Source organism: Euleptes europaea, chromosome 7 (assembly GCF_029931775.1).
Source record: "Euleptes europaea isolate rEulEur1 chromosome 7, rEulEur1.hap1, whole genome shotgun sequence".
NCBI lineage: Eukaryota > Metazoa > Chordata > Lepidosauria > Squamata > Sphaerodactylidae > Euleptes > Euleptes europaea.
Window position 1 is genome coordinate 8,280,147 of NC_079318.1, and position 11,992 is coordinate 8,292,138.

At 46.4% G+C, this 11,992-nt stretch overlaps 1 protein-coding gene across 1 annotated transcript in view; it reads left to right on the forward strand.

Moving 5' to 3' along the window:
• ADGB (androglobin) overlaps positions 1-11,786 on the forward strand; it is a 144,461-nt gene extending 132,675 nt beyond the window's left edge. Inside the window, exons 32-35 of the mRNA XM_056852604.1 lie at positions 6,601-6,709; positions 9,046-9,151; positions 9,448-9,631; positions 11,549-11,786. Coding sequence (XP_056708582.1) covers positions 6,601-6,709; positions 9,046-9,151; positions 9,448-9,631; positions 11,549-11,740 — 591 coding nt within the window. The 3' untranslated portion in view covers positions 11,741-11,786. The remainder of the gene's footprint in view (positions 1-6,600; positions 6,710-9,045; positions 9,152-9,447; positions 9,632-11,548) is intronic.
• The last annotated feature ends 206 nt before the right edge of the window (positions 11,787-11,992 follow it).

Below are 11,992 nucleotides of genomic sequence, written 5' to 3' on the forward strand. Positions count from 1 at the left end.
TTGTATTTGCGCTTGGCCCTGTCTAGATTTTTTACTAGCCAGGGCCAGGTGTTGCAGATGGCCTGAGTCCAGGAATCCACTTCGACACTCCCCTCCACCCCTGTCATATCCACATGAGCAATGGGGCCAAAATCCTGACCATACACTACATAGAATGGACTAAAACCGGTAGACTGATGCACAGCATTATTGTAAGCATACTCTGCAAAAGGCAACAACTCAACCCAATCATCCTGATGGTAATTGACATAACAGTGTAAATAACACTCCTGGACAGCATTAATACTTTCAGTTTGCCCATCCGTTTGGGGGTGATAAGCGCTAGACAAACCTTGCTCCACCCCCACCAACTTGAGAAATGCCTTCCAAAATTTAGCCACGTAGCTACTTCCGCGGTCGCAAATTATTTTACGCAGAAAGGAATGTAGACGGACAACATGTGACAGGAAAAGGCAGGCCAACTTGGGGGCAGACGGAATGCCTTCACATGGAACCAAATGTACCTGTTTGGAAAATAAATCAGTAATAACCCAAAGTACAGTTTTTCCCTCACTAAGAGGGAGGTCAGTCATGAAATCCATGGCAATCACTTCCCAGGGTCTGCTGGGAGTTTCCAGTGGTTGTAAGAATCCCGGAGGCTTACCCTGGGATCGTTTGACAGTGGCACAAATGGGACAACTGCGAATAAAGGAATCCACATCCGTACGCATGCCCACCCACCAAAATTGTTTGCGTAACAGGTGAAGGGCCTTTAGGAAACCAAAATGTCCTGCCGTTTTAGCTTCATGAGCTAATTGCAGGACTTCCCTTCGAAGCGCTTTAGGCACATATAGTTTCGAGTCCTTGTACAAACATCCACTCCGTTCAAGCAAACCTTGGGGTAGAGTTTGAGCGGAGTGTTCGGCCAGGCATTGAGTACGAAGGGAGTCCAGGAAGGAATTGGGCAGGATCACTCCTCCCCCCCCCCACGGCAGAGGAGGAATTCGGAGTCGCCGGCGGTGGCGATGGAGGGGGGGACTTCGGGTGCTGCGGAGCGCCTGTGACGGTCGGCGCAGGCTGATCTGGAGGGGGAGTTGGTTCTTTTGCTCCCGCTGCTCTGCCGTCCATTGCTTGGGTCTGGGATTGGAGTCAGAGTTTGGGAGCGAGTCTTTACCGCCAGGACGGGCAGAGCCCCTTTGTGCGCCGGAGTGAATAAGGAGTCCGTGGGACGGTCTATTTTTACTGGATATTGGGGCAATCTGGAAAGAGCGTCAGCAAGCACATTCTGTTTCCCAGGTACATGTTTAAGTACAAAACAGAATTGGGCAAAGAAGTCAGCCCAACGCTGTTGTTTCGCGGACAGTTTGTGGGTCCCCGTGAGGGCCTCTAGATTTTTGTGATTGGTCCAGACCTCAAAGGGGACCCCGGACCCCTCCAGAAACTGCCTCCATAGGGTTAGGGCATGATGGACGGCTGCTGCTTCCTTCTCCCAAATTGGCCAGTTTAATTGAGCGTGCGCAAACTTCTTGGAAAAGTAAGCACAGGGGTGGAGAAGACCGTCAGCCCCCCTCTGGAGAAGAGCCCCCCCCCATGGCCACATCAGATGCATCTACTTGCACAACAAACATTTGGTTCGGGTTGGGTGCTGCAGCACCGGTTCGGAAGTGAAAAGCCTTTTGAGGGCTGCAAAAGCGGTTTGACATTGATCAGTCCAAAGTACCTTGGCGGTGGGTAATGTAGCTGAGACTCCTTTACCTTTAGTTTTAAGGAGGTCGGTGATTGGCAGTGCCACTTGAGCAAAGTTGGGAATGAAACCACGGTAGAAATTGGCAAAGCCCAGAAATTGTTGCACTTGCTTACGGGTGGAGGGAGGCGTCCAGTCAAGAACCGCTTGCACTTTAGCAGGGTCCATGCTGAGGCCCCGATGTGAAATGATGTACCCCAAAAACGTTAGTTGTTCTTGGTGGAACTCGCATTTAGACACCTTAGCATAGAGTTGATGATCGCGGAGATGTTGTAACACCTCTCTGACTAGAGTAATGTGTTCTTCCATGGATTTAGAATAAATAAGGATATCATCCAGATAAACTACCATGCCACGATATAATAAGTCATGGAGAATCTCATTAATGAGTTGCATGAAGACCCCCGGGGGCCCCTTCAACCCGAAAGGCATCACCAGAAATTCATACATGCCGAAGCAGCTAGAAAAGGCTGTAAGGGGTTCATCTCCGTCACGAATCCGAACCCAGTAATAAGCCTCAACCAGGTCCAATTTGGTGAAAATACGCCCCTCCTGTAGTTGTCCTAAGATGTCCGAAATCAAGGGGATAGGATAGGCGTTAGTCTGGGTAACTGCGTTGTGTTTTCGGAAGTCTATACACAAATGCAAATCACCTTCCTTCTTATGGATGAAGAAAGCGGGGGCTGAATTAGGGGTGGTTGATGGCCGAATGAACCCTTGAGCAAGATTTTTATCCAAAAAGTCTCGTAACACAGTGCGCTCGGAGATGCTCATAGGGTAAATCTTGCTTTTGGACAATGTGCAGTCTTTCACAACTTCAATGGCACAGTCCGTGGCACGATGGGGGGGTAAGGCATCGCATTCTTTCATGTCAAAAACATCTGCAAAGTCTCGATATACTTCAGGTAACGGTGGTGGCACTACTGCATCAGAGGTTAAGGCAGGCGCGGGTGGAGGGACAACCGCGAGTTCACATCGGTGTTGTTCACATTTCGGCTGGCGAACGTAATTGTGTCAGCGTCCCAATCTATGTAAGGGCTATGAACCTTAAGCCAATTAATTCCCAAAACAACTTTGTATCGGATGGGAGCGATGGTAAAGTCTATTTGCTCCCAATGGGAACCGATACCCATCGCTACTCCCCGTGTGCGACGGTCGACTGGCCCCCCTCTAAACTGGCTGCCGTCCATTTGGGCGAATTGGACGGGGGGGCGGTAGTTCTTCGGATTTGACTTTTAGGACTGCAAATGTGGCCTCATTAATTAAAGTGCGTCCGCAGCCGGAGTCTATGAGAGCTTTGACATGTATTTGGGGGCCCTTCTTGTAATTTTGTAGCACTACGTCCACATAAACAGTGTTTTCCACTTCACTCACCTTGACAGGAGCCTTGGGTTTTGCAGGAGATTCTGCAGGGGTCTGGGGGGACGCTCCACTCACCACAGACCGTGTCCGTTTTTTGACAGGTCGAGAGGGGTTTCCAGATTAAGGGCTGGGGAATTCCATTGATTATCCTCGTCGGAAGAAGGAGAGCTGTCCCCCACTGGGGCACTTGTAATCCGGGACCCTACGGGGTCGATTGGTGCAGGGAGGTTAGACGATTCTTCGACGTGAAGTGCAGAGGGTGTGGGTCGTCCCGGCGCTGCGCTGCGGGCGGCCACGGTGCCTCTGCATTGAAGCCGTCCTTGAGCGCGAGGCGGCATGCTTGGGCGAGTGGTCTCAGGGCGTTAAGGGCAAGCCGCTGCAAAGTGACCCATTCCCCCGCAAACGAGACAAGCCCCTCTCTGGAAACGGGTCTCGCGATCCGGAGGGAGCCGGGTTGGTCTCTGCGGGTGGAGAGTTGAAGGTTTGGTGGGTGGTTTTTGTCCGCCTTTCTCTTTAGCTCTATTTCGGACTAGCGAAACAAACCGCCGGCGGCTTTCAACTTCCTCAGCCAGCAAAATCCAGTCCTCAAGGGTGTCTGGGTCGCCTCGCATATAAGACCAGTTTAAAATGTCTGGGTGCAATGCTTCGCGAAAGTAGTGGATCAGGGTAGCTTCTGGCCAGTCCACTACCTTACTCGTGAGTCTTTGGAATTCATCTGCAAACTCCCGAACTGGAGAGGAGCCTTGCCTGAGTTGTAGAAGTTCCGCTTTGGCTCTCTCTCCCATGAAGGGATCTTCAAATCGCCGTCGCAAGGCGAACATAAAGTTGTCGAGGGAATGAATGGATCGGGACCGTGTATCAAACTGCAGAATCATCCAGTCAGCCGCTTTCTCCGTTAACAGAGAGGCAACGAAGCGGACGCGGCTATCTTCGGTTGGGAAGAATTGCCGTTGCTCTCTCATACAACTATCCACATGATGCAAAAAACAGGGTAAAGTCTCAACAGAGCCGTCGTAAGTAACTCTCGATTTCGGCGGTCTCCATGGCATTGGGGGCATAGGCGGGTATCCAGGGGCTGGAATTCCCGGTAAGACAGGTGCAACAGGCACTCCTCCGGGCGCCGCGGGGCCAGGAGCTGCTGGTCCCCCGCCCGGTGCGATGGGTCCCCCACCAGGGGCTGCAGGGCTCCGTCTGGACCCACAGGTCCTCCATCAGGCGCTACGGGCCCTCCGGCGGGACCTCCTCCACCCGGAGGACCCACCGGGGCAGCTGGTTGTTGTGGCAGCTGCTGCGGTATCACGGGATCGGGGGTAATGGGCGCAGCTTGAGCCCATTGTAACTGGTCATTGTCCCTGAGTACTAAGGCCAGTTGCAAGCGTGCGACCTGTTCCATGAGATCCATGTTTTGGTTACGTAGAAAGAACATCTCGTTGCCAGCACCGCTAGTTCGGCGGGACTGGCTGGATCGCAAACCAGTGGCCCAAGAGGATTCTCCTGTATATAAGTCTTCCTCGTCGGAAAGGTCCAATCTTTCGGGCAAAGTCCCCGCCAATCTGCGGGTTCGTTGAACGCTACGAGACGGGTTAAAAGATGGGAAAAACGAAGGTAATTCATAGTCCTTGGGCTGTCGGGGACGTGTGCCACTCCGCGCCCGTTCACGGGTCAAGCGATCCCTCTCTTCCTGCTCCGTCCGAGCCTTTGCCGCGGCTTCAGCCGCCGCTCGCGCTTGCTCCTCCGCTTTCTTGCGCTCGGCTAAATCCAGATTGTCGGCCAGTCGGGCTGCCAACGCCGCGGTAACGAGTGGGAGAGCTTCTTGTTCCAAGGTGTAGAGGAGTTCAGCGCGCTTATCTGGCAGGTCCAGCATGGGTTGGATCTGTACCGCCAAGGCCGCTGCATCCACACCGAAATCGGGGGTAAGGTGTTTCGGAAGTTCCACCACAGAAATAGTGGCCGCAGTGTGTCCATGGAAGAGGGCAGTCACTCGCTCGGCTACCGCTTTAGCCTCAGCTTGGCAGAGCTCGGGGGGTGGTGTGAGCGGGGTCGCTATGTCAGCAGGACGGGTTGGGAGCATGTCCAAAGCTGACTGCTTTTCACGAGCAATAAGTTCGTCCAACAATCCAGTCAATAGTTGTAAATCCTCAGCCACCGCTCGAGCATCATCCACCAACGGGTCGAGGATCAGGAGGTCTTGGCAGGTGTTGGTCGCGTCAGACATCCAGGGGACCGTTGCGACTAGGGAACGCCATTGAGTCTGAACAAGCCCATTTAAGCGACTAACTTCCGTGTTAGTTCGAAATAGTTCGGCTATAACATCCCGTACGAGGTCGGGATCGTCAGGCGGCGTTCTCGACGGAAGGGACCATGGATGGAAGCCTTCCAGGGCTCCTAGCAGGAACCCACTACCCGGGAATTAGGTCCACTGGGCCAGGGGCGAACCACACGGGGCTCCAGCCACTGAGAGATCACTCGGAGAGCACGGAACTTGCTCCCATCCAAGCGGCAGGTGAACCCTCCTGGGCTCCAGCCTGACAGGTAAAAGAAGAATTGAAGATTGCTGTCTTAATGTCAGCACTAGCCCCTATTCAGAACCAATAACCACGACAGGAGACACGCTGGTCCAAGGAAGATGGTTTACTGGCAGCATAGGGTTGCAGAGCATACAGGATCTAAGACAGCACTGGGATACACTTGACTATATAAAAGCATAGAAAAAAGCATTCAGCAGCACAGATCAGGCTCAAGAGATTACTATTTCAAAACAGTCTAGAGATGCCTCCGTTCTCACGGAGTACTGTCTACTTCAAAGAGTTTAAGAATGCAAAACAATCCTTGGTGGAAAAGCGAAACTGAGACACAGGCCTGACAATGACCCAGAGGAGAACTGGGTGAAAGCGTTGTGGTCAGGGGATTCAGCAGGGGATCAAATACTTTCCCCGCTGACTGTATTAGGCCTTTTAGAAAAAGGTCTAAACCTCTGGTTGGCTGATTGAATGTCTGTCTCCTTCCTTATGTGCACCCATCCCCCCCACACACACATATATTGTTGATTGGCGGTGGCTGACTATGCAATTTAACTGGGGAAACCAGGGCTCAAATCAGCATGTTTCCATGAAGCTCACATGCAAGGTGATGTTGGGCAAATCATACTATGTCAGTCTAACCTAATTCATAGGGTTCACATGATGGTAAAATTGGAAAGGGGTAAAATACATCATCCTCTTTGAACTTCTTAGAAGAGGGGCAAAGTAAAACTGTAGTCGATGGATATCAATGCTAGGTTCATGTTATTGTTTCTAAAAGATAGTCTCCAAATCCAGATTGATAATATTGGCTCACCAGTGTAGGGATGCCTAGAGGTTTCACACTTGTACAATGCCTTTGTATTTGTAAAATCCATATATTATTGAATGTACCTTTGTCACTGTTGTAATGTTCTTGTACAAAAATGGTTTGATAATGAATATAGCTTGTAGTGTTCTGTTTTCAATTATGTGTAATAAATCTCTGTTACCTAGGCTTTTCAGGAACGCATGAAGTTTATCAATAAATGCATGCGGAAAGGTTTGGTCTACTCTGAAGCTGAACCTGCCAGCACTGTGGTGGGTTCTGGAGAAACAGGTATGTGTGTCTACAAAACAAGCCTTCTTGCCTATGGAATCCTTGAAGAAACGTTTCCTAGATGTGGGAATCACAGAAAGGAAAATACTGCATGTCCCTAAGGTAGCCAACCTCCAGGTGGCACCTGGATATCTCCTGCTGTCACAACTGATCTTCGGATAAACAAGATCAGTTCCTCTGGAGAAAATGGCTGCTTTGGAGGATGAACTCTATGGCATACCCCGCTGAAGTCCCTCCCTTCCCCAAATCCTGCCCTCCCCAGGCTCCACCTCCAGAATCTCCAGGTATTTCCCATCCCAGGACCCTACATGTCCCTGAGCCACAAAATGGGGAACATGTGAGCACCCATATTGTTTTCATTTGCACACAGAAATGCAGAAGAAATGTTATCTTGTGCTCTGGTTTCTTCATGTGGAGGTGCTTAGTTTTTGAAATAAAGAAAGCTTTTCAATGTTTGAGACAATGGTAGAAGGCCATTTTTGAATGGTTCTGATACATGGGAGTTAAAAGCTGAAATGCACACTTAATGTTAGTGGCTTTAATGGAACAAGCCAAGCTATGAGTCTTATAATTGACACAGTGATCCTATGTTCTCACAGTGCCACAAAGCCAATGGTATAAAATAGTTGGAACCCTCTGCTGTCATTGCAGCAGACTCAGCAGAACAATAATAGCTGTAGAAACAAAAGTCAAAATAGGAACACTGACAGCTACTCCCACAACATCCTTGGAAATACTGCTGCCACCCCACCAGTAATGACTTGCACACTGAAGATGCTCCACCATAAATTATGTGTAGAAGCTGTAGTGATGACCACAACATTGGGATGACATTATCTTACACTGGACAAACCTCTTCACAGATACAATGCGAAAGCAGGCTGTTAGTTACCTGAAGCGAGTGGTCAGGAAGACAGCAAATGATACCATAAATCACAAGCTCTTGGGTATTCCCTTCTGAGCAGTAGTTAAAAAAGATGTACCTTTAGGATATACACAATATCAATCTGAGAAGATGCAGCCCAGTACAAAGATTGACTGTTAACAATAAATACACCTTCATCAGAGCTGTGATGCAGTGACTCCATTTCCAGGGACTCCATTTTGAACGTGAAGTTCTAGTGGACAATGAAACACTTGCATGTGAGAAGACTTCATGTGTTCCAGTATGTCTATTGCCACCAACATGTGTGGCAATACGAGGTCCTTTAACACTGTGTGCTCATCAGAGCATCCCTACAGCTGTCAGTCAGGCTCTGTGTGAACAAATAAGATTATAGTTTGTGTGAATAACAGTAGATTTTAAAATTAGAAAAAGGGGTGCTTCTTTAAATATCCTTGATTTCTATGCACAATATATATTTAGTGCAGAGTTTGAATCTTCAACCCAGTAAGGTAAAGTCTTCTAAATGTAACAGCAGCCTAAAAGGAATTACAGCGCAATCTTAAGAACATTTCCCTGGGGGTAAGATCCTGGATAGACCTGCTTAGGGGTTGCTCTGTTAATGCCAAGAGAGGCCACTACGGTTACTGCGGTGTTGATTTTATCATTTCATTCTGTTGTCATGTAAGCCACCTTGAACTTTTGGAAAGGTGGGTAGAATTTTGGTTTTGTGTAGTTTGAAACTTTAAGGGGCAATATACAAAGATGACCTATAATTCAAAATCATTATTGTTGTCATCTTCCGGATTATTTGTATAGTGCCTGTTACCTAAACACTGCGCAGAAGATTTATCATAGACAAGGAGCCCCACAGCAAATGGCAAGTCTGCACTAAAGTCAATAAGAAAATGGAAGGAGACAAGAAGAGTGGGCAGTGATGTGAACACAACTGAAGTTCTAACTGATTAATGCACACCCTTCATCATTACAGACTTTAAACTTTCCATTTATTGGGGGGGAAACGAGCATCAATCATTGTCTTTCTAACTTTGGCGTAAAATATTTCTCGTGTGAAAACTGTATTTGAATAATATTCCAATACAAGTTTTTAACATGCTTTCCTCTTTCGGATAACTAATAATTAGCTATGGTCATCCATATTCAGCAAGAGTGATACCTGTGTCAAAGAAAGTACAGGATGTCCTTGCTGGACTGACAACCACACACATAAACAGGTGTCACTTACAGTCCTAGTGACCAGATCATGATATCCAGTATCTAGAACTGCTCATAATTATAGCCACTGGTCTGGGATGGTACATAATGTGACAATCAGATGTAAGAGTGTTTGTTATAACACACGTAGTTTAAAAAAAGATTCTGTATTAGAAAAGGCAGTGGTGTTTCCTCGCCAGACTGATTGATTGCATGCCATTGCCAATTTTTCTTTTGTCAGAAGCTACTTATCCAGCTCCTGAACCAACGCCACCTCCAGCCCCTGCTGAAACAGGTTCAGGAGCTCAGCGAAAGGAATGGGAGCCTCTGGACCTTACCCCCTACATTAGGTAAAGTGCAGCATGCATCGTTGTATAAAGTGACATTAGTACAATTTTTGCCTGAGTTTTTGAACTGAAAAGTAAAGAAATAAGCTACTCATCTAAGCCTTATGGTTGCCCTTCTGTTTAGCTGTACACTGTTATGTTCCCTTTGAGCATCAGCAGCAGATAGCTGTTATTGATTACCCTAGGTTACACACACACACAAACCACAAGTATTCCATGTGCACGCTGTTCTTCAGGCCTCAAAACCAACTCTAGCAATGCCTTTGGAATGAGATGCGTAATCTTTGTTTTGCCCTCAGAAAAACACTTCCTGAGCCTGTGCTGAAGAATGAATCTATTATTCAAGAGCAAGAGATGCATAAAGCAGAAGAAATCAATCTTTTCAGGCAGTTTCGAGAGATGGTCCTGGAACACAGACAGCAAGAGCACATGGCTAGGAATCAGCTGAAGCAAAATGTGATTGAAATGTATGAAGATCAACAAGTGAGTCCATATATAATCTGTCTAATTATTTGGGGTGGCTTCTGCTTCTTTGGCATGCTTGCTGACTATGTTTCCACCCAGTACACTCTGATCAATTGCTGGCTCTCAGCATTGGTTCCTAGATTTCCTTTCACTTTGCAGGCTTATTGTCTATCCACACTTCCATGTTGAGGAGGGAGAGGAAGTTACAATGTATGTTATAAGGGCAAAGAATGAAGTAATTTATGAATGAATCCCTAAGTATGCATTTTTTTAAAGTGTCAGTATAATCCGTCTGTTCATTAGACAAGCAATACATTTGTGAGAAATTCTACTTGGGATAGATACAAGCCCCTGTAGACTTCATTTGATAGCATTGTTTAGATGAAAGTGGACATTATATTGCTTCAGTAATAATGTCCACTTAATATTATCACTTTGCCTACTGTTATATTCTTAGTTTTCCTCTGCTTTTTATTTATTTATTAGCAAATGAGAGTGGTGAACAACTTCTTTTGGTACCTTCTTTTGGTAAAGACCCATGTATAGTTTTCCCATAGGGAAAACTATGATAACAGGAGGTAGGAAAAACCATAACTAATTTAATTAGAATACTTTTATGTTGCCTCTCCAGGGACCTAATGGATGTAGCTTGCAAAGTAAAAAGAAATACAATAAAATAAAATAAAAAAACAAGCCAAGACCCTGCCAGGGCATAAAAACATGCATTGAGCAGCCTAAAATAGTACCCATTAAAAAGCCCTCAGGCTAGAATCATACCATAAAACAAACAAACAAAAAAGGATAGAATCTTTCGACTAAAAGCCTGGGTAAAATATATATGTTTGGCCTGATAACTAAAGGACAGTAAAGTTAGGTGCCTGGCACCTCAAAGGGCATTCTAAAGGCTAAGGCATCATTACCAAAAAGGCCCTGTTTGTGGTTACTACCCACCTCACTTCTGCAAGTGGGGCCATAGAACAGGACTTGGGAAGAGAATCTTAATTGCTGGGCTGAACACTATGGGAGGAAACAGTCCTTCAGGTACTCTGTCCCAAAGCTGTTTAGGGTCTTAACAATAAGAACCACACCTTTGAATTGTGCTCTGAAACAAACAGTGCAAAACTTTCACAAGAAGAGATGGAGAATTTTTAAGACACTTGAATCTCCTTCAGATGTTTGTAATTCTTATTGACAAACACACAGAAGGCCAAACTAAAAGTTACTTGTGACACAAGTCAAGTAAGAATTCCCCAACCCTTTCCCACACATTTTTGCTCCCTCTGGTGGTCAATTTGATATTACATTGCTGTATGTCTGGCATATTTCCCTGCACTTTAAAACTGCAGGGAAACACGCCAAACATACAGCAATGTAATATCAAATTGACCACCAGAGGGAGCAAAACACATGCCTCAAAAACCCCTGAAACAATTGGGACCCACAAGCAGCAAAAATGAGAGTGGGGAAGAGCCCTGTGCCCCTTTTGCAGACAGACATGACATTTGGGGAACTAGGAAAACACACTGGGGCTGAATTTGGCTCAAGCATACAATACTGGGGGAAAGGGCTTCAGCCTTTCCTGCAGTGGTGGTTTCCAGAAACAAAAAAGCCACAGGAAGCTATATATGCCCTGCTGTGGGGCTCTGCATGAGTTAGGGGGAACCCCAGCCCAGGTTGTATCACAGGTAACATAGTTTGGCCAAGAGTGAGGGCAACATTATGTTTTTTTAGGTGTACACCTTATAAGTTTTAAATAAAAACTTGCAAGCAGCAAATGAATAAATTAAGCCTGGTAAATAAGAAAAAATGGAAAGTGAGATCTGTGTATTTGTACAATAAGTAAGGCACTTAATATTCTACTGGAGAGACAGAAATCTTTACTATATAGCTAAAGAGTGGTTTTGTGTTGGGGCGGGTGTATTTGTTTTTGGATAGGCAACCTTAGATGAAGCACGAGGCAGGGTTCTCAGCATCCGGGAGGCATACAGAGCTAAGCTACTAGAGGCTGAGCGTTTAAGACAAGAAGCACTAGCTGCTGAAGAAGCCGCCGCTCGAGCAGAACAAGAGAAGAAAACCCCAGATGTACAGAAAAAAAAGCCAGGAAAACATGCAGGGAAGAAAAAGTAATCTTGCCTCAGATAGTAACTGTAGGCACTTCTTTACAGGTCAGGAAAGAGCATTATTCTTTGACGATAAAAAGACTTTTTACAGGATTACCCAGTATTCATGTCTTCAGCACAGGGCAATGCAATTCTGTCTTTTTTTTTTCAGAGTGTTTTTTTGAAGTCCATTTAGTATTGCATTTTTAAGTATAATTTCAGTTTAAAAAATTGTGAAGTAAATTCTGTCATAGTTTTTGCATCATATCTTAATTTTAAT